Source organism: Trichoderma evansii (assembly GCF_050947405.1).
Source record: "Trichoderma evansii strain SZMC 28006 chromosome Unknown GGI43scaffold_1, whole genome shotgun sequence".
Taxonomy (NCBI): Eukaryota; Fungi; Ascomycota; class Sordariomycetes; order Hypocreales; family Hypocreaceae; genus Trichoderma; species Trichoderma evansii.
In genome coordinates this window covers 1437311-1462035 of record NW_028145205.1, presented here as the reverse complement: position 1 = coordinate 1462035, position 24725 = coordinate 1437311, and the positions used below count along the sequence as shown (strand labels likewise).

General features: G+C 45.9%; 8 protein-coding genes and 2 non-coding genes across 10 annotated transcripts; 5 read left to right on the top strand and 5 right to left on the bottom strand.

Moving 5' to 3' along the window:
- Nucleotides 1-4810: 4810 nt before the first annotated feature.
- GGI43DRAFT_t8 lies at nucleotides 4811-4884 on the bottom strand. Its single transcript has one exon. It is a non-coding gene; the product is annotated as a tRNA-Lys (tRNA).
- A 215-nt stretch (nucleotides 4885-5099) lies between these two features.
- GGI43DRAFT_390393 (GMP synthase (glutamine-hydrolyzing)) lies at nucleotides 5100-8013 on the bottom strand. The gene is made up of 14 exons (XM_083204311.1): nucleotides 7937-8013; nucleotides 7676-7823; nucleotides 7591-7623; nucleotides 7498-7537; nucleotides 7430-7438; nucleotides 7363-7375; nucleotides 7258-7309; nucleotides 7120-7203; nucleotides 6943-7056; nucleotides 6733-6761; nucleotides 6467-6665; nucleotides 6382-6414; nucleotides 5539-6331; nucleotides 5100-5487 (listed from the first exon to the last, which is right to left on the bottom strand). The coding sequence occupies exons 1-14, from the start codon at nucleotides 7979-7981 to the stop codon at nucleotides 5451-5453; spliced, it is 1629 nt and encodes a 542-aa protein (XP_083066113.1). The 5' UTR covers nucleotides 7982-8013; the 3' UTR covers nucleotides 5100-5450.
- Nucleotides 8014-8782: 769 nt separating this feature from the next.
- Nucleotides 8783-9855, top strand: GGI43DRAFT_378491 (tRNA synthetases class I (C) catalytic domain-containing protein; the record flags this gene model as incomplete). Its single annotated transcript, XM_083202705.1, has 2 exons — nucleotides 8783-9151; nucleotides 9547-9855. The coding sequence occupies 2 exons, from the start codon at nucleotides 8783-8785 to the stop codon at nucleotides 9853-9855; spliced, it is 678 nt and encodes a 225-aa protein (XP_083066112.1).
- Nucleotides 9648-11215, top strand: GGI43DRAFT_14075 (tRNA synthetases class I (C) catalytic domain-containing protein). Its single transcript, XM_083199293.1, has 2 exons — nucleotides 9648-10100; nucleotides 10153-11215. The coding sequence occupies exons 1-2, from the start codon at nucleotides 9937-9939 to the stop codon at nucleotides 11108-11110; spliced, it is 1122 nt and encodes a 373-aa protein (XP_083066111.1). The 5' UTR covers nucleotides 9648-9936; the 3' UTR covers nucleotides 11111-11215.
- Nucleotides 11216-12100: 885 nt separating this feature from the next.
- On the bottom strand, nucleotides 12101-15937 carry GGI43DRAFT_419830 (ankyrin repeat-containing domain protein; the record flags this gene model as incomplete). Its single annotated transcript, XM_083207738.1, has 8 exons — nucleotides 12101-12570; nucleotides 12613-12774; nucleotides 12844-13720; nucleotides 13759-14083; nucleotides 14142-14494; nucleotides 14714-14994; nucleotides 15088-15388; nucleotides 15428-15937. 8 exons carry the CDS (start codon nucleotides 15935-15937, stop codon nucleotides 12101-12103), a joined length of 3279 nt encoding a protein of 1092 aa, XP_083066110.1.
- A 224-nt stretch (nucleotides 15938-16161) lies between these two features.
- Nucleotides 16162-17451, top strand: GGI43DRAFT_390377 (hemolysin III family protein). Its single transcript, XM_083204310.1, has 3 exons — nucleotides 16162-16727; nucleotides 16806-17036; nucleotides 17094-17451. The coding sequence occupies exons 1-3, from the start codon at nucleotides 16191-16193 to the stop codon at nucleotides 17253-17255; spliced, it is 930 nt and encodes a 309-aa protein (XP_083066109.1). The 5' UTR covers nucleotides 16162-16190; the 3' UTR covers nucleotides 17256-17451.
- A 705-nt stretch (nucleotides 17452-18156) lies between these two features.
- GGI43DRAFT_t7 lies at nucleotides 18157-18228 on the bottom strand. The gene has a single exon. It is a non-coding gene; the product is annotated as a tRNA-Thr (tRNA).
- A 1910-nt stretch (nucleotides 18229-20138) lies between these two features.
- On the top strand, nucleotides 20139-21081 carry GGI43DRAFT_390376 (uncharacterized protein). The gene is made up of 2 exons (XM_083204309.1): nucleotides 20139-20254; nucleotides 20330-21081. Exon 2 carries the CDS (start codon nucleotides 20335-20337, stop codon nucleotides 20785-20787), a length of 453 nt encoding a protein of 150 aa, XP_083066108.1. The 5' UTR covers nucleotides 20139-20254; nucleotides 20330-20334; the 3' UTR covers nucleotides 20788-21081.
- Nucleotides 21082-21633: 552 nt separating this feature from the next.
- On the bottom strand, nucleotides 21634-22789 carry GGI43DRAFT_390375 (uncharacterized protein). Its single transcript, XM_083204308.1, has 2 exons — nucleotides 22590-22789; nucleotides 21634-22539 (listed from the first exon to the last, which is right to left on the bottom strand). Exon 2 carries the CDS (start codon nucleotides 22505-22507, stop codon nucleotides 21674-21676), a length of 834 nt encoding a protein of 277 aa, XP_083066107.1. The 5' UTR covers nucleotides 22508-22539; nucleotides 22590-22789; the 3' UTR covers nucleotides 21634-21673.
- Nucleotides 22790-23536: 747 nt separating this feature from the next.
- GGI43DRAFT_427153 (ankyrin repeat domain-containing protein) lies at nucleotides 23537-24701 on the top strand (the record flags this gene model as incomplete). Its single annotated transcript, XM_083208774.1, has 2 exons — nucleotides 23537-24044; nucleotides 24120-24701. 2 exons carry the CDS (start codon nucleotides 23537-23539, stop codon nucleotides 24506-24508), a joined length of 897 nt encoding a protein of 298 aa, XP_083066106.1. The 3' UTR covers nucleotides 24509-24701.
- Nucleotides 24702-24725: the final 24 nt, after the last annotated feature.

The following is a 24725-nucleotide window of genomic DNA, read 5'->3' as shown; positions in this document are numbered from 1 at the left end:
TCTGGCATGAATCGAGCTCTCTGCAATCCGTCTGAATAGCCTCCCGCCAGGCCTGAATGAAAGGGGCCGGGTTCGTCACAGAGGGAGGGGAAACGCAGTGACACGGATGCCGGAGCAGATTTTCAGAGGGTGCTGGACGCTTCTGAAGCGATGGATGGGAGATGATGGATCGAAAACAGGCATGGGGGGGCGTATAGCAGGTCGCAGCTGAGTATCAGCGGCAGGCCGTAGGTCGTAGCAGCGCCAGTAGGCTCGCTGTCACAGGCTGCTGCAGCGATTCGAGGGGTGTGGCTCCAGCAGAGCAGAACAATTGGAGCCACCGTTGCTGGTCTCTTTTTTCCCACTCTCCATGCGGTGCATCGGGAACGAACCAGGGGCGCTCGCAAGCTGGCGGCCATTCGCGGCGTCTCACTGGCTGAACGGCCGATCCACCGCCCCTCCGCCTCACCTGCGCTGTGCGAGGCAGGCTCTGGGCAAATCCTTGGGCTGTCCACCCACCCACTGGTAGACTGTTTTACCTTGCTGCTAGCACTTCCTTCAGGCGACCTTGGGCTGCGAGCGAGCCCTGTACAGTAGGTACCTTGGCGCTACCTGACTTGCGCGAGAAGAATGATTGATATTTAGGCGGTGCTGATCATCGCCCCCAGCCTGGCATTGACATTTCATTTTCAGTGGTAATTTCAACCGCGTATTTTTAGACAAAGCCGCAGACCGCAACGTCACAGGTAATTAAAGAAGATATGCATAATAAAAGCAATGCGGAAAAGCTCGTCTGCTCTAGCGGTGGTGCCTCTATTTTCTTTAACCCGCATCCATGCTCGCTCTGCAGTTAATTACTCCGTGGCCCCGAACCCAGCAGCGTCTTTTCAATCGAATACCTATCCAGCGCCGTCGCACAGGATCCGCTACACCGCAGCCCGCTGATGCCACTGCCGTTTCGTCAAGAGCAGACCCAGAGAGCAATTCAGGCTGTGTTTCCACTTAAACTTGACAAACTAGCCCTTGCGGTAGAGCCATGCTGGGGCCGGGGAGCCCCGCCCCTCCCCTGGTGCGGAGCGTGTATGTTCGACATTTGCGTGGTGAGGTTGTAGCGTTTCAATGGTGAGACGCCTACCGATACCGACGTGCCTCAGACTGAGCAAGCCCAGCGCTGGACCTCGTAAAGGTGAGAAAAAGAGAAGGGAATAAATATTCCGGCCCCAGGGCCGCTAGTATCGTAGCGATCAGCTAATGTTCCTCGCGATCTCGTTGGTGCGAGTACGGTATGGGCCCGTTAGCAGATGCTACTTTGCGCAAGCACAAGAGGACGGCAGCGGTGGCTCGCTCCGCACAAGCGAGGGACGCAGCGTTCAGATGCTCGGATTGGACAGCATCGAGAAACTATTGGCATAAATCCAATCATGCCTCGGCAGCGACGTCTTTTTGTCACGACAGGGGGCCGTTTAAAGTCGCATCAAGTTGCCTTGCGCTTATTAACCGCAAACATCGACGATGGCTTCATCGCTACCGCAGTATGACTTCATCTACCTAATACACGTATCAGGTATTCGCCAAAGGAGGATTTTCTTGCGGCGCCCATCACCCACGCTTCAATTAAAGAGGTGCTATACTATAGTACACATGGTGCAGTATAATGAGATCCCCGTCCTTCCATGTGGTAGTTAAATTATCATCAAGTCTCTCCACATGGCTACTCCAGACACAAGATCTAGCTACAACTTCGCTCCCAGTAGCCATCCTCTCCATCGGTGTTGCTGCGTGCTAAGGCCCTAGTCAAATTAGTTGAGAGAAACTAGCTCTATTGGCCCTGTCGATCTCGCCGACTTCCCCATTATTGGTTATACTAGTCGTGCTGTGGTTGCCGAGTTTAACCCATTTACTGGTACGGCTGCTGGTGCAAAGTGGCATTGAATATTGTTTCTGGCTATTTAGATCTCTTTCCATCAAACAGCAAACTCTATTGGCCATTATCCGACATCTCTTGGTTTGCTTTGCCGCAACCATACCGCAAGCATTGCGGCGTGGGTTATGCGAGCAATCGGATCTGGTTATATCGTCAAGTCAGCAGACCTCTTTTGCATGAGCCTCTTGCATGACTGCCAGAGTTGTCCCGCTTCGCATCTCATGGACACATGTCATATCTGTTCTCTCTCTTCTCTCTGTATATCTCTCGTCTCTGGTTGATAAGCGCAATAGTCGCAAATCTGTGGCACCATGACTTCAGATGGCTCCTCATTACTACTCTGCTCGACTCAGCCTGCTGGTGGATGAGGCTTCTCTACAGCCACCCCTCTCTCTAGATCCCTGCACCTTAGCACCTACATGGGGTAGAATTTTCCCAAAGGGTATCATTCTGCTTGTTTGCATGTTCTGGTGCCCTGTTAGTATCGTACGTTGTCTGCAATAAAGCAAACATTAACTGCAACCTAATACCTCGCACTTATTACGGTGGTAGCAGCATTGCTAATGGTTACTAATAGTTGCCTAGTGGTTGGGTCGAGTTGGCTAACTCATATGGTTTGCTTGCTTGATTGGGATACGACAAGGGATTCGGAGAAGAGCAGCAAAATGTAACCCTTCCTGATCAGGTCTCATATAAACAAAAATCAATAGCTGGCTCACTTACGAGGTACTTTGGGGCCGACGTTGACGTTGTTTTAGCTGCGGCAATCAACCCGATCCATTCTGCCTGTATAATTGCCTGTTGGCTGGCCCCCCTGCACCGAAACCTGCAGCGTTTGAGCATTTTGCCACACCCGCTGTCATTGATCGGCTCATGGTACACGTTCCTTGCCAGACATTGAAACTTCATCGCCAACTGCTCCATCGTGCTGGAACTGACCGCAATTGCCATCTCACCGCTATAGACCCCCTTCGTAGGGCTCTTTTTCACTTTTTTCTCTCCTTCTTTTTGTGACATGTTTGAGATTTTGCTCTTCTCGTTGCTCCATCGGCTCCTCTTCTCCAAGGAGAAAGCTCTTTCGGTTTTTCATTGTCAGGGTCCAGCCCCACCGCGCCCAACGGTGTCCCGCCTCGCCCATTGATTTTCGATACTCGAACGAGCTCGAGCCTCAGCGTGGCTCATGCGCGCCATGTGACAGGTACAGATACGTTACGTTGCCCACAGAGCCTTGAAGTAAGCTCATGGGGGCCAGCCAATGGATCGTGGCAGATTGTATTTCGTGCCTGTGGCCCAGCTTTGCTTGTTGGTGCGGTACTTGTGCGGCCCTGGCCGTCGTTGGTGACGGCACTGCGCTGGCTCTTGCTGGCATTGGCCAACGCAGTCTTCTCCCGCTTCTTCTGCTGGTGCCGTTGTTTGCTAGAGATATACGAGAACATACGAAGCTTTGCTCTTTTTCGTCGAGGCGTTTCTGCCGCCTGCAGGCCTAGCAAACGCACTTGCGCATACTTCGTATGTACATATATTGACTCCAAAACTTGTCGCAGCCCTATTCGCGGACCCGAACAGGATGCCCGTCCCATCCATGTCAGCCAGTGCTCACATCAGACGAGTTTTCGGGAGTGGATCGAAAAGACTATCGAGTGCTGCAATTTGTGTAGCAGGTGCATTTCACTGACAAGCAACCCATTTTCACAAGTTAAAAAAAAATTGCAATTATTGCTAAACACTAGTCCTTGTAAATGCACGGCTTGGCATTTTGATTTTGTTCCATTTGGCAGGTATTGAGTGTTTTGTACCACTTACAACATACAGCACTTCCTTGGATCTTCTGTCAATCGTACCTCGTGACAACACACCAAGAGAGAAAAAAAAAGGGCAGCAAGACCGCCCGTCTCCGCTGGGAGCTACTAATCGCTGCTTCACCTGAGACGACGACGTCTCAGGTCGGGTGGGACACTTTGGCAAGGCTGCAGGGGTCGGCCCCTTGTCAATCATTCGCTCAGCATCGCGCTTAGTTGGCTCGACTATTAGCTTCGTTTCAACCCAACGCTGCGACGAAAGAGCACCGCCATTGGGCGGCCCGGACCTTTGTGAATCGGAATAAGGACAACGTTTATCAGGTTTTTTCGTTGTTTCATTTGATGCCTGGATAAACGAAGAGGCGAGAAGGAGAAAAATTTTATAGTCCCGTAGGCATCGTCGGGTCTCTTGCTGCACTTGCTTCACGCATCAGACCCCTGTAGAGCATGTACTTTTTTTTTTCTTTCCCTTGGGACATCCGTGCACGACGATGATCCAATGATTGTTCACCGGCGTTACACGAAATTGCTTGTGACATTGACCTACGACCAGTTTCCCCGAGTGGCCACCGCTGCGAGTTGATTTACTGTGAACATGGGTTTGCTTCCACTCCAGCTACCATAGAGCCTCTTTGCATGTGCTGAAGCAAAGGATGTGATGCAATCTTGGGTGGGGGTACATTTGCTACCCCCCCGCTGCTCGTCTGAATCTTTGGCTGTCTCAATTCACCTTTGGCGCCGTGACACAAGATACGAGCCTTGTCCCTGTAGCGCTTTGCCTCACCACCACCGTCCGTATTTTTATTCTAGGGTAGCCCAGCTTATGTGGTACGACTTTGGATGCGCCTTGATGTAAGAGAAAACGTAATGCCACATGCAAGTTTTTAGATGCTGTGCTTCCTTGACGGCATGCGGCTTATACGGCTGGATACGGAATAGAAATAAGAGCTAGACGCGAGCAACAAATAAACGAAAACGAAAAACCAAGGTATACAGTAACTTATAGAATGCAAGATGAAAACCGCCTACACTGTGGTATTACACAGATAATGCAAAAAAAAGACAAAAAGGGAAATGGCAAGGAATGCCCTTAGACTTAGAATGTTTGCGCCCTAGGGGGGGGTCGAACCCCCAACCTTGCGGTTAAAAGCCGCACGCTCTAGCCAATTGAGCTACCAGGGCAGTCTAAGATTCTGTGGCGATAGTTCTGACATTTTCTCATTATAAGCCTTTGATACTGCTTTCCGTTTTAAACGGGCTGCTCTATAACTTCAATTTTGCACCTGCTGCAGAACGCCAGTCTCCGATTCTCGCATTACAAAGCGCGTCGGAACGTAAATAAAGTTGTTTAATATAAGTCCTCCAAATGAACACAACTCATCAGGGCACTATAAAGGCAGCGGATTTTTCTACTATTATTATTTACTTTGATACCTATCAAAGTAATAAAGCAGCTAAATATTTTGCTCCTATTGGTGATCCTAATAAGAACCTTTTCTCGTATGTGAATTTTTAGTAGATGATAAACAGAAGTACCCAAGAGCCATTTTATCCACATGCTTTCGTAGGCGGCTGCCAACATAAGGCTATTTTTTTGCATGGCCGTTCCCCCTCCAACTAAACTATATTCTAAAATCCAAGCAATCAAAAAGGCTTACAGCCAAAAGGCTCACTGTATAATATAGTAGTAGAAGGTGCTATCTACATTAAGATTTCAAGTTCCCCCCCCAATAATTAACATAGCCTTCTTACTCTAATTCAATGGTACCAGGGGGTTTTGAAGATCTATCGGATATTAGCTAGCATTCTAGATCGGCAGGGGAGAAGGGAACTTACAGGTCATATGTGACACGGGAAACTCCATCTACCTCATTGACAATTCTGCGGGCGATGGCCTTGAGTAGGGAGAAGGAAAACTCGTAAGGCTCGGCGCTCATAAAGTCACTGGTTGTTACAGCGCGAAGGATTATGATATACCCATAGACACGAGTGTCACCCATAACACCAACAGCCTTGCTTGTATCCAACCCAGCGTAGGCTTGGGAAATCTGATTGTAGATTCCGGCTTCCTTGATCATGGAGATGAAGATATGATCGGCTTTCCTTGCGATTTCAATTCGTTCAGGTGTACACTCTCCAAGAATGCGTACTCCAATGCCGGGCCCTGGGAAAGGAAATCTATTGACGAGATCTTCGTGAATTTGTAAGCGTCTGCCAAGATTTCTGACCTCGTCCTTGAAGAGTTCACGAAGTGGCTCGAGAAGCCGCAAGCCTTGGCCATCCATCATGCGCTTGGGTAGACCCCCAACGTTGTGATGGGTTTTTATCGTTGCCGAAGGGCCTCGAAAGGAAAGAGATTCTATGACGTCAGGGTACAGCGTTCCCTGGAGAAACCAAGAAACCTTTCCTGCGTTGGGGGTATTCTCGGCTTCCTTCTCAATCCTGATGGCCTCTTTTTCAAAGAGATCGATAAAGGTTTCTCCAATAATCTTGCGCTTTTTCTCTGGCTCCGTAATGCCCTTGAGACGGTCAAGGAAAAGCTCGGTGCCATCAACCACTGTGAGGTTAATCCCGAGATGCTCTTTCAACGTCTCCTTTACTTTCTTGGACTCGTTGAGACGCATCAATCCTACCACATGTTAGTGTCGGTCGGTCTCATGTGAGAGGTTCAGGCCGTACCATTGTCGATGTGCACTGCTTTAAAGCGGTCACCTGAATACGTGTTAGCCTCAATACACATGCTTGACAGCCATCAGGATCGTACCGATTGCTTCCGTCATAAGCTTGGCTGCCACTGTGCTGTCCACGCCACCAGAAACGGCACCTATGACTTGGGCTTTATCACCAACAAGCTTTCTAATTCGAGTAATCTCCTGCTCGACGAAGTCGCTCATTACCCAGTTGGGCTGCGCTCCACAAATGTCGACGCTGAAGTTGCGCAAGAGCTCACTTCCACGGGGAGTCTGTTAGATGTATTCATTAGTTAAGTAACAAAGAGCGAGAAAGACAGGATGGGACTGATATACATACATGTTCAAGCTCGGGGTGAAATTGTACACCTGTTGGTATTTCAAGTCAGTCGGTAGGTACAGAGTTGATGATCTTGGACCGCGGTAGGTATGCAAAGCAAAAGAGAAAGAAGATGGAGACGGCGAAAGAAGGAGGCAGAGGGGCAAAAGAGCATAAGTGATAACGGTCGGATAGGTGACTTGAAGGATGGAGATGGGGAGGAAAACTCACCGAAAATGGGCTTGGTCTGGTGAGCAATGCCAGCAAACTCAGAGTTGGCCGTCTTAGCCACGACCACAAAGCCCTCAGGCAGGCGGACGAGCTTGTCAAAGTGACTCATGTAGGCTATCGGAGAGTTAGGTCTCGTAGAAGATCGGGGTGTTATATATCGAATGGGAGCTAACTCACCATGCATGGTCTCACCCAAACCAGCGAAAAGACGGTCAGCATGGCTGTCGACTTTGTGAATGGTGACGTCGGCGTGGCCGTATTCTGCGCAAACAAGTTGTTAGATAATGTGATTTGGAGTCATGGATAAATCCAAACCTCGAGCTGTTCCACGAGCAACGTTCTTAGAATTTGTCTGCCAAGCAATTTCCTGCACGCGGTCAGTCATAATAGTGGAATGAGATGAAAAATAGTGGAACTCGCCTGGCAACCGTAGCTAGACTCACAGAATTAGTGCTACGCCTATGATGGGGCTTAAATGAAGTCATACCAGATGCCTCTATAAACCTATGTCAGTCAAAGTACATTTCTCCAACTAAGAGGTTTCAAGGCACTCACAAAATGGGAACACCAAGCTCAAAGACAGCAGGATCAACATCTTTCATGAATCAGTAAGACTTGTAGGCCAGATATGGAGGATAGGGGTCTTACGAGGCGAGCCTTCATCGTAGACAGACGAGGGACCTATCGAGTTTGTTAGAATTAAAAATGGAGTAGTATCCAGAAAGATTCCTACCTCCAGATAAGACGATGCCCTTGGGCTTCCAGGGTAGCTCGGCGAGCTTGGCAGTGCAGGGCAACATCTCAGCGTACACACTGAGAGCCCGCAAGCGTCGGAGGATGAGGTGCGAGGTTTGGCTGCCAAAATCCAACACCAAGATGGTCTGTAACGAATCGAATCAGTCCAGCACGTGTGTAGCTAGTAGGAAGACAGAGATGTGGGCTGTTGGTGCTACCGGGGTAGACCAAAAAGACTGAAACTTGGGAATTTACACACGTCGAAATGGTTGTGAGGCGCCTCGGCATCGGTATCGGTGGCCATCTTGTCTAATTGCTGCAGCCCAAGGATCGGATCTGGGTTGATTGAAGGCTGGAAAAAATTTGGGTGACCCCTCCATATTAAATGGATTTACTATCTTATCTTATCTTATCTCTGAAGAACCCACTCGATACGCCCAAGACGCCCACTATTGACCATGCTGCTGTTGAGTGTCACCGTATACTCTCGCAAAATTGGACTGTGGGTATTGATGGAAATCCCTCCACTATTTACTATAATCAGTCAAGTGGTTACCGAAGACAGCTACCCTGATACTTTATAAAGAAAGACCCATAGTCCAATTTTGCGAGAGTATACGGTACATTTCACGCCTACGCGGCTACCTTTTAAGCCGTCCCTAAACCTATAGTACCTTGGGTAGTTTTAGAAAATCCCAGTGCACGGGCCACTTAGCGCAGTACACAGGCCACTACGGTTCAAAAAGGAACCTATTCTTTACAGTCCAAATAGGAGGACTCATTGTATGTAATACATTCATGCCAGGACCTCTTTATAATGTAGCCAAGCAACACAACCACTCCTTTGACCAGAGCTTTGCCAAGGGCTGTGAATGAGGGGTATGAATTGCTTAAGTGTCATTCCTGCCATACTTTGCTAAACACAACAGCTAAAGTAGAATCGGATCCGTTAACTAACACCATGACACTACTAAATCTCTTTTCCCCTACCTGGGGGACAACTCTTGTTCTTTCTTTCTTTCTTTCTTTCTTTCTTTCTTTCTTTCTTTCTTTCCCAGACAAAAACCGTTTGACCCCGAAAATTAAATAACTAAGGGCATGCAGCATGGCTTCCGAGGGCCGCAAACAGCCGCCTTGGAACCCTCCCAAAACCCAACCTGACGCCCAACTGCCCCAACTGAAGATCTACAATAGTCTTACGAGGAGCAATGATGCCTTCGTCCCAGTCGACCCGACAGGGGAGATGGTGACGTGGTACGGGTGTGGCCCGATAGTCTATGAAGATGCCCATCTGGGCCATGCTAAGAATTACATCTCGACGGACATTATCCGCCGCATTATGAAGGACTACTTCGGATTCCGCGTCAAGTTCGTGATGAATACGACTGATATCGACGACAAGATCATCCTCCAGGGTCGTCGGAAGTATCTGCTCGCGCGCTTCAAGCAGGAGCATGCCGCTGAAGACGATTCGGTGAGCGATTCGGTTTTGGCGGAGACCAAAGCCGCATTCCGTCACTACATTGAAAAGAACCTTCCGTCTCTGCCCTCGCATACAAGCCCAGAGACTTTTTTGAGGCAGCGGTCAAGGCATATGAGGAAAGGGCCGGGCCTTCACCTCTGGCTGATGCCGCGACAGCAAAACAGAGCCAAGCTGTTACCGTCGCTGATTTGCTGTTGAGAGCACACATCGGAACGGCTCGGTCGGCCGCTGAGGCCTTGCGAGCCCCGGGAAAGCTGCCAGAATTTTTCGCTAAGACGGACGATATTTTACCTAAGACGGACGATATTTTACTCCCATATCTCGATGCCTTGCATGGTGCAGATATAGGCTCCAATAATCACAAGATATACCTCGAGTTGACCTAGAAGTTTGAACGCCGCTTCTTCGAGGATATGAATGCGCTCAATGTCCTGCCCCCTGACCAACTAACTCGTGTGACCGAGTACATCCCTCAAATTGTCCGCTTCGTTGAGAAGATTGTGGCAAATGGTTTCGGTTACGCTTGCCCTGATGGCTCCGTATATTTCGATATCGACTCGTTTGAGAAGGCTGGGCACAACTATTCCCGGCTGGAACCATGGAACAAGAACGACCGTGTCCTCCAAGCTGATGGTGAAGGTTCACTGTCCAAGGGAAAGTCAATGAAGCGTAGCGAGAATGATTTTGCGCTGTGAAAAGCAAGCAAGCCAGGCGAGCCAGCATGGCCGAGTCCATGGGGTCATGGGCGACCAGGATGGCATATCGAATGCTCCGCAATGGCCTCTGACGCGATCGGGAAGACGATAGATATCCATTCCGGAGGCGTTGATCTTCGTTTTCCTCATCATGATAACGAACTCGCACAATCGGAAGCTTACTGGTCGACTCCGGACTGCCATGTACAGTGGACAAATTACTTCGTTCACATAGGGCAACTGAGGTAAAGATTTCAAATGCCGATTCCGTTGTACAAAGACGCTAACAGATCCTAGAATTCGAGGCTTGAAGATGAGCAAGAGCCTCAAAAACTACACGACCATTAGAAACTTTCTCTCCCAAAAGGAGTGGAGTGCACGTTCTCTCCGAATTTGCTTCCTCCTTGTGCCTTGGCAGGATGGTATTGAGGTAACAGACGAGCTTATGAAGGCCACAATCGGCTGGGAAGGCAAGCTCAATAATTTCTTTCTGAAGAGCTTGGACCTTGAGAAACATCTCAACCCCAAGACTACAAGAATGCAAGAGCTTGGCATTGAAGACCAGCAATTATTAAGCACCTTGGATAAGGCGAAAGCCGATGTCGACACAGCTCTTTGCGATTCCTTCAATACCTCAGCTGTCATGAGAATCATCTCTGACCTTGTTACTGAGTTTAACTCGGCAGAGGCACTTTCAGATCAGACGGTCATGTTGCTCGCCCGGTGGGTAACACGCATTGTCACAATATTTGGTCTGGATCCTGAGGGAGACCTTAGCAAGCTGGATCGTATCGGGTGGTCAGGCCTCGATATTCCTGTGTCAGCAAAACCTTATATCTACCCTGCGTCTCAACTACGAGACAAGGTTCGAACCTTGGCCTGTTCCGGCTCGGTCGACCATACAGCTATAACGAAGCTCGCAGACAGAATTACGATGGTAGCGTCAACACCAGTGGCCGAGTCATCCGAACCATACGATCAGGTGCTGAAGCAATTCCGCACAAACGTCAAGGCTCTCGCAGCCCAGAAAGCGCCCGCAAAAGACCTGCTCGCCTTATGTGGCCAGCTCCGAGATGTACACCTCTGGAACCTAGCTATCTATCTGGAGGACCGCAACAACTCCCAACCTGCTTTGGTACGACCCCTCGATAAGTTGCTCATAGAGGCGCGGGCAGAGCAGGAATCAGCTAGCACTGCCAAGGCGAAGGCAAAGCTGGAACGGAAGAACTCAGTTACCTGGAAGATGCGGTTGTAAAAGCTGCATTTGCCTGGTTGGCAGCAAACCCAGATGCAGAGTGGGAAGGAAATCCTGAACCTGTTCATAAGTGCATTGATGCCGGTTTAGAGAGAATAATACTACCTTTAGCCAAAAGCAAAAAAGTAAACACCTTCCCTTAAAATTTGCCATTTTGTTTACCGACATTATATAGTGCTATGGTATTGGGATATTTAAAATGAACCCATCAAGAGCGCCTATATCTTATTCAGGGGATTTATTGCCATTATGGCCGAGTGATGACTGCAGTGTTATTGATGGAGAAAATTTCTATCCACTGGAGTTTGGGAAGAAGTTATGTATACCACAGCCAGGACAGCGCAGGCTTTGTGTTAAAAAAGGTGCTGTTTTATGTTTATTATGGATTTTACAGACTAAAAGTGATCAGGTATTGTAAAAGCCAACAGCCTGAGAGATTACGAATATTGGATGTAGCAATGGGATAACGACTCTTTGGGGTTACCTTGCATTTTTTCGTTAGTTACGTCTCAATTTACCGTATATAGTTCCTACGGTGTAGTTAGTGATTTAAAACATGGTAATTGAGAAGACCTCTTCCCTATTTGCAGTTCATCTATTGCTATCTCTTTATTGGACAGTGTTAAGTATATGCAATAGCATTCTATTAAGAAGAGCTACATGAACCACAGCTCCGTTTAATAATGCCGCTAATAGATTAGGAGAGCCTAGTGTGCAGATAATATCTTTAAACAAAGGAAATAAAAGCCTTCAATTCTCCAACTCTCATCCTTTAAATAAGGAAGACTTTGATTATTATAAAGGTCTTGCTAGGGCACTCTTAAGTAATTGTTGGCAGCTCGTCTAAATTTTTGTCTTGTTCTCCTTGCTGACAATTTCCTTTGACTATTCTTGACAGACACTTTACACCCTATTGAAAGCTAATCTGATATTTGGCACATTTGATATTTGGCTTCAATGCATATCTGACTTTGGCTTACATACCTTCAACTATTTCTCTCTCCGCGATGAATCGGAAATCCCCTTGCTTTTATTCCAACGCTTTATTAACTCATATGAAAGTGGTGTCCGCCTCCAGTTATCTGCGGCGTTGATATTGGCCCCCTTATCAAGTAACAGCTGTATTTCATCCTGACCATTAGCTGCTCTCCCCAATCTGGATTTTTCTTGTACATATTTGTCCACTGCACATAATAGGGGTGTGCTGCCTTCAATATCAGCCGCTTCGACGTTAACTCCCCTTTCAAATAGACTATCTATGACATTTTGTTCGAAACTAAGGGCTCTCAGATGCAGTGGATTTTTGCCCTGGTAAGTGACAGCATTAACATTAGCTCCCATTTTCATTAAGAAGTAAAAAACCGCTTCTGAGCCAGTCTCGGCTGCTAATAGTAATGGTGTATAACCCCTACTATCTACTGTTTCAATATTGGCTCCCTTCTTCAAAAGCACGCCAGAGGCTGCCTCGGGATCACAATTGAGATAACGAGGATAAGTATAACCAAACCCGGCTGCGGAAAATAGTGGCGTCCGGCCATTTTCATCTAAAGCCTCAATATTGGCGCCTTGTTTCAGTAGTGAATTAATAATTGCTACATTTGCTTTTTTGACGGCGCAATGCAATGGCTTCTCACCGTAACGATTTGAAACCTCAAAGCTGGCGCCTTTTCCCAGTAATAAATCGATAATTGTTAAACTCATTTTTCTGACTGCCACGTGCAATGGCTTTTCACGTTCGAAGTTTGATGCCTCTTCAATATTGGCACCCTCGTCAAGTAAGAGCTTAACCATTGCCTCATTTTCGCATGAGATTGCATTGTGCAGTGGTGTAAAACCCAATAAATCTCCTAACTTAGTATTGACGTCGGCGCCTATTTCAAGCAGCAGCTTAACAATAGCACCGTGACCGTATTGAACAGCTGGGTTCAGGAACCACGAAATATCTTCTCCAAAAGCAATTCCGGCTGCAATAAGTTTCTTGACAAATCTTTGGTTGTAGTTTTCTGGTCTCATAGCAGCACTCACATATTTGCAGCCGTAATAGCCTGATTTGAAACGTATATGATCTCCATTGTCAAGTAATGTATGTGCAATACGCAAATGTCCCAGGTCTAGGGCCAGTAACAGTGGCGTTATAGCGACCCCTTCTTTCTCGTTAATGGGATACCCGTTCTTGAGTAATAAATTGATCGCTTCATCGAGCGCAAAGAGCACGGCAAGATGCATACCCGACATTGGTGCGAGGTTTTGGAGGCCGGATTTCCCTGGAGCAAAGAGGTTTCTACAATTTAGACTAAAGTACCTCTCCGCCGCGTAGAAAGCATTAGATGCTTTGGCCCCGCTTGTTAGAAATTTTAGGATAATTTTATCCAATTTTCTTCCGGCAATACGTGCGTGGTCACCCCAGTAATGGCTGGCAAACTCATAAAACGCGTGAGAGCGCTGGTAATCGTAAGTATAATCATCCGAGTTATATTCGCCAAAGGTCTTGACTGAAAGATAGGAAATGCAAGTTTCCGCAATCATAGCCTCTGCATTGGAGAACCAATCATTCTTCTTCCTCTCAAAATACTCTTGCGTTGTATAGTGTGCCAGTCTAATGACATTACTCTCTTCATCGACAGTGACCAGCCCGGCGCAAATGACACCATATCATGAATTCGTGGGATGTTGTCTTCGTCGAGCTCATCCATGCCGACCTTGACTGCGAGCGCATGCTGAAGTTCCTTTGTAGATAATGGTCGCTTCGCGCATGCTATCCACGCTAGAACTCGCGTGGCAATATTCCGGAATCCCTCTTTCTGTTCGTTTATTCTTACCCAAGCGGAATCGTATGCTTGATTCAATATTATCAATCGTTGATCTTCTCGAACTCCTGCAATATGGGTTGGTAGCTGTGCTATTGCTTCCTTAACATCTGCGATTGTAATTTTATCGACGAATGAGTCAAGAAAGATTTTTGCCAAGAGAAACCTGGAGCATGTTAGGATTGGCATATGCTGGCTGGGAGATGATGAATCTAAACACGTACATTCCATCGACAGCATTCGATATTCCTCTTATAATCGCGTCTTCTAGCTCTGGTTTGTTCTTGACTAGAGACGGCAGGTGCTCTATGCCACCTTCCTCCAGTTGACTACGTACATATCTTTGTAAATCTTGCTGTGTGGCACGTATCTCCATGTATTTGCATGCCTCGAACGTTTGCATAATTTCTGGAATGAACCTTGAAGTTGCAAAAATATCCACCTTTGCACTCTCCTGTAGAAGGAAAATTTCTTCTAGGAAACTGGCGCGGCATCCATTTGACTCCTGACATTCATCTAGAGCATCCAAAAGGATAAATACTCTCGAATACGAAGCTGTAATTTGTTGAAGAAGCCTCTTGGTGTCATTTAGTGACGGCGTTGATTTTTGCCTTTATATTCATCAAATATCGTCTTTATATTCTGCGGTAGGCAGCTCTGTCCATGTGCTAATTGTTTCAGGATGCTTGTCAATAAATCAAGAAGTTTCTGCTCGTCGTGTCGTCGAAAGTTGAAGTAGATGTAAGCGATGCCCACTGTGGTGTCTTTGTTAAATTTTTTTAAAAAGATCGTTAACTATAATAGATGTAAGGATAGTTTTCCCAGCTCCGGGAATTCCTGGGCAGAATAACGTCTGCCGGTTGGTATCAACCCAGAGCCGGTATGTGTCAGAGTTTAGAAGCCACTGGCCAGTTCCAGGCTGACGTTGAATGAAATTATCTTTTTGCTGAAGAGTATAGTCGACAGCCGCTAAACTGTTCAAGAAGTTTAGATGGTCTCGAGTATATTGTCGTGTGGTTAATTCATTAACTGCTGTCCGGAAGCTTCTGAGTTCAGAATTAATACTCGATAAGATATCTTCCCAAGACGCAGTTAGTGGTGGTGAATATAAATGGCTATGTAAGGGTTGGCATAGCCAGATGAGTCCTTAAGACGAGATATAAACTGTACCTTTGACTGAGTCCATGTGCTCCACAGCGCAAACTTGCAACCCAGAAATAATCTCTTTTGCATAAGCTGCCGCTACAGCCGCTGCATACTCTTGCCAATCTTTGTTCTTAGTCGTGTCTGCATAATCGCAGATGCCTCGGATAACTAGACAAGGGAAGTCATTCATTAACCCCGCTGCTTCCATTTCAAGACACAGTAAATTCCCATTTAGATGCTCATCAAGGCGGTCGCGGACTGTGGCATCTTTGATGACCTGATTACCGGATGCGATTAAGCCGTGGTGAATGCCTGGACATTTCATCTGAGGCTCATGAGCCATAAACAGAGTAGACGTATCCACCCCTCTTTCAATACATCTGTCTTGAGGATCTTTGAGAGAATCATTCCAGAAATACTTTGGATATAATCTTGGCCATTTCCGCCTCATTTCATCCAAGAAGCGGAGAATCTTGGGTTCTTGCATCTCATGCTCCGACTCTAATTTTGTCAAGACTTTGAGAAGAGCATTTGGTGGGCTGTTCAACGCTCCAGTTCGTCTAAATCCCCCATCACCTTCGGCTTTACCAAGGTCCCATTGAACAACTCCTGGATACTGATCAATTGGAGCGCTGACTACAACATCCCCAAGTCGAACTTTGGATGGAATCCCGCCTCCAATACCAACTAATAATCCGAATTTAATGGCAGGAAAGGAGCTAATCATCTTTATCGCGATTGTCGCTGCAGAATTGGTGCCGTATCTCCCTTTCGGTAGACAAGCAATAACAACATTATGCGCACCGATTGATCCTAAGGTATAAGCGTTGTCATCATTGACAAGAGATAGAGTTGTGTGTATTTGGTCTAACATGGCAATCGCTGCAGTTTGCTCCTTTGTCAATGCGCAAATCCATCAGGCAGGGATTCAGTCACCCAGCACGGTCGCAAGTGTAGGGCTGGCGTCTTACAGCAGGAACAAAGAAAGATGAGGGTGCAGTATAAGAAACAAGGCAATTGGAACCTGCTTCCACATTCTCCGTTCTCTCACCTCTCACCTCATCATCAGGCGCGACGCGACGGCTATGGCATCTGGTGCCCGTCTTCGACTTCCCTCGCAGACGCCAATGCTATTGGCGGACACAGAGCGGGGGACTGACTCCCCTAGCTCACAGGCTCGGAGCAGCACACCTGGCGCTGGCAAGGCATGCAAAGTGCTCCTCACATTTGACCAGCTACCGAAATGGCATCAAGATAATGAGTTCATTCTTCATGGCTACCGCCCGATCTCAGGCTCGGCTCGGATTTCATTTCGTAGCTGGTCCTACATTCACAACGAATCTGTCAACATATACTCTCATCTAATACCAGCAGTCGTCTTTCTACTCGGCGAGTGGTATATTATACAGTATCTTACAACTAGATACCCTAATATCACTAGCGTCGATTACTTCATCTTCAGCTTCTTCCTCTTGACTGCCGTTGTCTGTCTGGGGTTGTCAACGACATACCATACCCTGATGAACCATTCTTCCGATGTTGAACAATTATGGCTGCGATTTGACCTGGTGGGCATAGTTGTCCTAACACTGGGCGACTTTGTATCGGGAATATACATGGTATTCTGGTGTGAACCTTTGGAACGCAAGATCTACTGGTCTATGGTAAGCCAATATTAACATACCTCCTTTCATAAGTGTATATATAATACCCTCGTATCCAACGCTTATTTTGGTTGGCAGAGTGGAGTTCTCGGGTCCCTTACCATCTTCATCATGGTAGTTCCCTATTTCCAAGGCAGAAAATTCCGCGTTTTCCGAGCACTTGCGTTCGTAGGGACAGGCTTATCTGGTTTCGCACCCTTGATACATGGAATCAAGATGTTCGGCTGGTCGCAGATGATAAAACAATCCGGAATGCCCTATTATCTGGCTGAAGCAGGATGTCTTTTGCTTGGGGCTCTGATTTATGTCGTAAGCCTCCAGATTCCGCACACGATAGAAGTTGATGCTAATACTAAGATTCTACAGACAAAGTTTCCTGAGAGTCGATTTCCAGGTAAATTCGACATTTTCGGCTCCTCCCATCAACTCTTTCATATTCTAGTAGTCTTCGCTACTGTGGCCCAATTAATTGGGATATTAGTTGCTTACGACTATAATTATATCCATCGAACATGCTCATCTCACTAAGCCATTCATCAAAGACGTTGTCATAATGTGTTGAGGTTTCGTCTCTAGTCGCAGAATTATACTGGTAGCATTGAGCTGGTTGCACAGAGCATGAGAGAACTTCGCGGGTGACTCGCAGTAGATAACAGATTAGATAATAGTTATAGAGCTAGATAAATAGATTGATACCGCAGCGGGTCTGCCTGTCGACTGCTCATATCCTCTCACAACTAATATTATTTCACAACTACAAGAAAAGCTACTGAAATGCGTTAATGGAAGACCTTCCCTAAAGTAGGCAGTAACTTGGATACACACCAACGAGCTTGCGATAGTAAAAAACGACAGGCAAATGAGACACGCCTACCACCAATTTAGGACGTGTAGTCGATGTGAAATAGAGAGGCGAGAACCCGAGAGATTTCAGCTACATAAGCAATCCAAGATTATATGCTGGCTCTCAGGTTGCGTGACATTGATTTCTATTCAACCAATGAATAACTGAAGATGTAGTTGTCAAACTACAGTTATGCCAACACACTGAGCCAGCCGGTGCTGAGGGCAGAAATAGCTTTAGGTTTAAACAGAAGGCACCATAAGAGCGAAGTGACACTGTCCACCACTATGGAAATATGCCGATTCTAATTCGGCCAGACCGGCGAGTACGGCAATAGTTAGCTGAACAGCGTATCGAAACATTTTTTTGAAATAGTATAATTAAGGCAGGTGCCGATTCAGTACCTCTATATTGAACCGTCAAGATTTGGCTTTGATGGTCGCGACAATGGGCTTGCAGCTGCTCTTGGATATTTATAGAATTACCATATTAGATAATATTGGGTTAATAAAATTAATATTTAGTTCAATGAATAATACCAAGAAAAAATAAAGATACATTATATAGAATATCAAAAATTTAATCTGCCCCCACACAGAATTGAACTATGGACCTTCGCATTACGAGTGCGACGCTCTACCGCTGAGCCATAGGGGCGATTGATCTTATTGGCGGCTGGTTTGAAAATTCACATTATATTGCAAACATTGACAGCTTTGTTCTAGATGGAAACTTTGACGCCGCCCTTGGTTAGATGGTGGCTGTTAAAGACAAGCAGGATAGCTTGTGCATTTGCAGCTACCACAAATAATAGAAATACTAATTCTTAAAACCGAAATCACTACTGTAATAGATGGCAACTATATATGTTATGCGCCTAAGAAGAAAATTCTCTTACTCTTAATTTAATAGCCTGTTTATTTACGGCCTAATAGCCAAGTTCTAATGTTAATATAAGAACCGGCGAGCGCTCTGTAAGTCGCCACGCCTATATACCTTATATAACAATCATGTATCTCATGATATCCTACGACTGCCATATATGGCTGGTACCAGGCTAAATATTCTACTGTTCCAGTGCTTTAGCAAGCGCTGGTTCATCTTCCGAATCCCTCGCCTCTTAATACGTAGTCTCACCTTCAAACATAATCAAGCAAGGGCTCTTCAAGTTGCACTTTCTTATTCCAGGGGTAAGTATCCCTCCCGGAGTTTTTTTTCCCCCGGCACTTCACAAAGGGGCCTTACGAAGTACGTTCTGGGTTCTCCGCACTTACAGTGGAGTCTCACATTATGCTTAAATCTCTTGTAATTGGATATGATACGAAGTCTCTATATCCTGTCCTTTCCCTAGAAGTCTTCAGAGGATAGGCTTTGAGCCGCCAGCGCCTGTGGTACGGGGTGAAGAAAAATAGAGAATTCACAAACGATTGGCAAACAATTCTCAACTTCATGCATAGCAATGACGCTAGTATGAACTATTTGAATGGTGAAATATCGTTCTTATTTTGAATTGATGTCTGTATTCTCATTTTCGGTCTCTGGGGGTTTTTTCTCACGCCACTTGCTGGGATCAGTTATTGTCTTATTTGTTGTCTTGTTACCGTGATGTCATTTTGGCCGAGCACCCATGCCACTCTGGTGATGACATCTGGTAGTAATTCTTGATGATTTTCTTAAGTGCTATGTAAGCTGCCAAGAGGCGGCATCGATCAGGACATCGTCATTGAGAGAGTAAGCCAGCTTGAAAGAATAGGAAGGGCCGGAGCAACCTACATGTTCAGCTAGAGCTATCACCTTTCTAAACCTGCCCTGATCACTGGCCATGTTTACGATGTCTTTTTTCCTTCTTCTCCTCTTGGCCTTCTTTTGTGTAAAACAAGCAAATCCCATTGACTGGGAGGCTTTGCAGCGCGCTGATCACCAATATCTCCCCTTTTATTTTTAATACGATCCCGAAATCTTGCATTGCGCCGCTAATTGTGTCCCTCCCAAATATCGTAATATGTTTCACCTCGTGGATCTCCGTTACAACATAGTTTGTCACCTTATCAGCACTAGTGTACGCACGCTAGGAAAAAGTTGAAGTCCTATGTTGGAGATTTTAGTAGCCTTGTTAGGAAATTAAATCATGTGTTTATGAATTTCAAATAAGGCTTTGACAAAAGTTACGTCGTTTGATGACAACATTGAAACACGAAGGCCTCAAGTTTACATCCACAGTGTTACTCGAAGAATTGTTTAAGAGTAATTGTCATTTCCGAATTGCCACCTGTATATCGTATATCTGAGATGATGAGAAAATGTTTTACTGGTGGGTTATTGATCGATTTCGACTTCTATGATTCCTTTGGCATGATAAACTAATCATGCTTACTTTCTTTCATTACAGTAGCCATTTTATGAGTTAGTCCAACCAACTCCAAGCGGTCTATTTCATCATATTCCTTGGCATACCTAAAGCCAAGACGGGACGAGACGGAAGATCGGCAATGAGTATCTAATTTGCCACGAATTACAATAAGTTTCTCACGCAGATATTCCATAATCATTCAGCTCGTGAGTAGTTCTTTCAATATAAGAGGAGTCTTTGAGCCAACCGTTCTTTGAGTAGAATTAAAGAATTACGTTTCACTTTGTTTTTCGACGCCATTAATCTCACTGTATTTACAAGTCTGCCCTCCCGGTAAGCTTCCCGGATATTATATTCCATTTGTGAACCAAAAGTTTGCTTGCTGGCGTGCTTACTCTCTGATATCAGCAAACATGTTCGTCAAATCATCGTCAATTTTATTGCTGTTGTTAAGTGCCTTGAGGTTGGCTTCTGCAACAACTATTAAAATCGGATACTCTTCTACCCTTGTTCCTGGGCTTCCAGGTCCCGAGCCGGGTGTAGGATGTGGGATGTGGGCAGAAGCAATGGACGGTTCAGACTCAGCTCTGGCCGATTTCGTTACTAATGGGAGTGAACCCACAGACGACTGTCCAGCAGCTGATGTAGTTCTTTTCTGCCAGAGATGGGGCTGTCCATTTAACATGATATTCGCTCAAGTTCTGGTAGTTACTGTCAACTCAGACAACCATGATGACAAATCAATCTCCGTCACAGCGACCCATCTCAATGGCCCGACCGTCACAGTAACATGCCCCTGGGTTGCGGAGACTATATCTAGCTCCGACTCTGGTGGCCTATTTGCGGAATGGTCGTGTGAGGTTTAAAACCCTCTAACGGTGTGGAGAACATGATGGGGGCGAGGTTGGTGGTGTTCTCTACAATGTGGCTCTTCTACAACTCATAATTCAGATGCATCGACACATAGAGCGGCCAATGGTCACTTAGGGGTGGCGAGCTGTACGGGAAGCCACATTATTGTATCTGATTGTACGGGACGTTTGGATATCTTCGTATACTCGAGTGTTGTGATCACTAAATATCGCCTTCATAGGCCATGGGATCGCTCTCAACAGCTTTTCCCGATCTAATTTCCGTATTAAATCAATTCTTCATATCTATTTTGCTTACTCTTAGTCTGTTATGCATGCAAAGGACTTTACCACGCGAGCGTAATCTGCGGATTCTTAATGACCTCTTGTTCATGTTGCTCATAAGCCAAATATTTATTGCCTAAGTAACTCTGAAGACATGTTCACTCACGTAAAGTTTAAATCATTGTCTTAACGTGTGTTAGCAGAGAGGTCTTTTTTTTGTGCATTGCTGATAGCTACCCTTCTGGAAATTCTGCTAAACAATTTAAAAATGAGATTCTCAAACTCGTTCCATTTTGGGAAGCTAAAGGCTGTCCGCATATAAGTACATCTTTAATCCTAGTTTAATTTATGATTTCATATGTATCTGTTATCCAACGCTGGTATTATCTTAGTTCTTATTCCTTTCCGGCAGCAAAAAAGAAGCTTGGCTGCAAGGAGTGGTTTATTGGAGCTGTAGTTGAAGATGTTCATTCGACGGATGCGGTTTTGGAGAACGTGGTTCGATAGATGAGAGGGGCAGGCTATAGTTTATCACGCTACACTTGCTGCTTAATAAGTATTTAACAGAGGAGCATGTTTACAACAAGATCAAAGTATTATTAAGCATATAAATGAACTAGTAGTAAATATTAGGGACACAGTAAACATTATCGTCTTCGGTTGCATCGGAAACAGCCATAGCATTTTCGATGCTGGAACCATCCATGTCATCTACTACAATAGGATCTGTGTCGTTGCCATCTTCATCCTTTCCAATTGACAAGAAAGCACCTTTGTTGTAATCTTCAGTCTTAACTTTTCGAGTAATCCTAAGCCTCTTGACTCGAAATGCAAAAACAAATTCGGAATCTCGGTTAAATTCCGTCTCGTCATCATCGTTTCTGGTCCAGCTGCCCTTTGGGCCAGCAGTTAGGCCCCACGCGGGTACGTCAAGACCGAGATTTACTGAGCCTCCTGAACTTTCTGAAGTCGAGTACTTAATTTTGGCGCCCTTGACGAGCTTCAAGCCCGTGATGAGATAGAGCGAGACAATAGGGCTAAACCGCTGTCTAGGCTCCTTCAACCAGAGCTGCACAGCAGGTGCTTTCATGGCTTCAGCAACATACTCAGGTGTCGGCTCAAATGACACAGTCTTCACCTCGTCAAACGCAAATACGCTCGCTGTTTTGTTAGAGCGTTCAAAATTCACTTCAGGACCCATGCCTGCTGACTTCAGAAACTGTGCGTAAACACCCAACCCGAGTTTGGTTTCGGCTGAAACTGTCTTCTTCCAATCCGTCACAATCACAGGTGGGGCTTCATTAACCAAGGGGACGCTGGTCGCTCTATTGAACGAGGATGCCGGTATTGTCGTCGCGGGAATTATGGAGCCCAGAAATAAAGGGCCATCTGGGGGTGGACGGATGAACTCTGATGTCGGGCAAAGGAAATAAGTCTTCTGGAAAGACATGGTTGTCAGATTTCAGCTTCGGATTTTAGATTCTATCCGGCTTGTTAGCATTGCGATGAAAGTGGAATGTAGATTGACGAACGGTACGTGCGATAAAAATTGACGGAACTGCACAGCAGCGAGACGCCGACGCTTTCTTGTTTCTTCACAAGCAAAGAAGAAGGAACGAAGGAAAGGAAAAATAAGTATTGAGGCCCAGCAGATCACTTTGATTTGATTTTTATTTATTTTAATGATCTTTCATGGAGAGAAGGGGCATTATTTATGCAGTCTTGGGATCGGAACTGGTGTACTTGGGAGCTTTTCTCCTCATCCCGCTCTAGCGTACGCTGTATCCGACGGCATGGCGCGTGGAGCGGCCCCAGCCGTTGAGCTAATGGGCCGAGGCGCGGCTAGTGCCCCGGATTGGCTTTACTCTATTTATACGCCTCATCGCCACCTTACAAGATGTGAACAACCGCATATGGGTGAAGAAGAGTTTCGAAAATGACCTTCCAAAGGTCGAGGCGTTTAAAAAGATAAAAAATTGCTGTGCCAGACCTAGATTCGACTCTTCTCAACATGAGGATTTACTCGTGCTGTATTGATACGACAAGCAGCGCAGAGCTATCGGAGGCAGTTAATTTCATGTATCTTTGGTACTAGCAGTCCATAAAATGTTACGCATATCTTAGTGAACTGCAGTCGATTTCTACCTTTAAGAAAAGTGAGTGGTTTACGAGAGGATGGACTTTACAAGAGCTGCTCGCACCCTCTGAGGTATTCTCTGTTAACAAAGATTGGAAAGACTTGGGAACTAAGACAAGTCTACGACAAGCAATATCCGAGGAAACTCAAATACCGGTCAACATATTATCTGGCGCTGACTTGGAAACTGCCAGCATTGCACAAAGAATGTCTTGGGCTTCGAATAGGAGGACTACAAGGATTGAAGATCGTGCCTATTGTTTGATGGGCATATTTGGCATTAATATGCCATTGCTGTATGGAGAAGGAGAACGAGCTTTTTTTAGGCTGCAGGAGGAGATAATGAAAATCTCAAACGACCACAGCATATTTGCCTGGAAATCTCCTGATATTCGCGGTGGGCTCCTGGCCACCTCTCCCGCCGCCTTCATCTGCTCCAAAAACGTCATCGAATACAACCCCTTCGGCAATCTCAGTGGGTCCTTGACCGTGAGTAGCAAAGGAGTCCATATAGAAGTCCAATTTATTGGAAGAGGCCCTGGGGGCTTAGGTATGGCGCTTCTTCACTGCGAAGAGAAAAACGGAGAAGACAAACCTCTTGCAATCTATCTTAGGGATACAACATTAATGATGGAACTTTTTGAAAGAGTTTGTAGCGAAAGCTTAGAAAGCATTGACTTACAAAAATTCCGACCATCGCAATATCCCCTGAGAAAGATATGTATCCGAGTAGGACGTATGTCAATTATGGGCAAGCCTGATGGTGCCGGGAAACAGAATGGCGTCAATATTTACGACGAGATTACGCTTAATAAGTTGATGAATTTCTCAGATACTGGCGAACTATTCCGTGCGGCATAAGCGGGATACTAAGATGCTGTTTGGCTACTTCTCACACGAAATGACGTTAATGCCGATTCGAAAGATGAAAATGGACAGACGATGTTGTTCTATGCGGCAATAAGTCGTCAGGAGGCTCTCGTCAAGACATTATTATCTCGAATAGACATTAACGCAGACAGCAAGGATAATAGCGGCCGGAATACGCTATCGTGGGTCGCCGAACAAGGCCACGAGACCATAGCCAAGTTGCTGTTTAAGAGAGGTGTCGATATCGAAACCAAAGATAACAGTGGCAGGGCACCACTATCCTGGGCTGTTTTGCGTGGGAATGAAGCTATGGTCAAGCTTCTGTTCGAGAAGGGTGCCGACGTCAAGGCTAAAAACGCACGAAGAGCACCGCTATCATGGGCTGTTGAGGGTGGAAGTGAGGCTGTTATCAAGATGTTTATTCTGAAGTGGTTGAGGTGGTAGAAGGAGTAAAGGAAATTATTTTAATGAAAGACCAAATATGGTCCAGTTATTTATAACTACCAGTGAACATAATAGCAGAGATATATATTGCCGGTGATAATATTTCCTATCTTTTGGCTCTTGTTGAGATTATTATACCATCAACGGCCATCGTATAGGATCGCGAGAAAGAGTGGCCAAAAAAAGATCTTTGCGGGGCATAGAAGCTGAGCCTCTT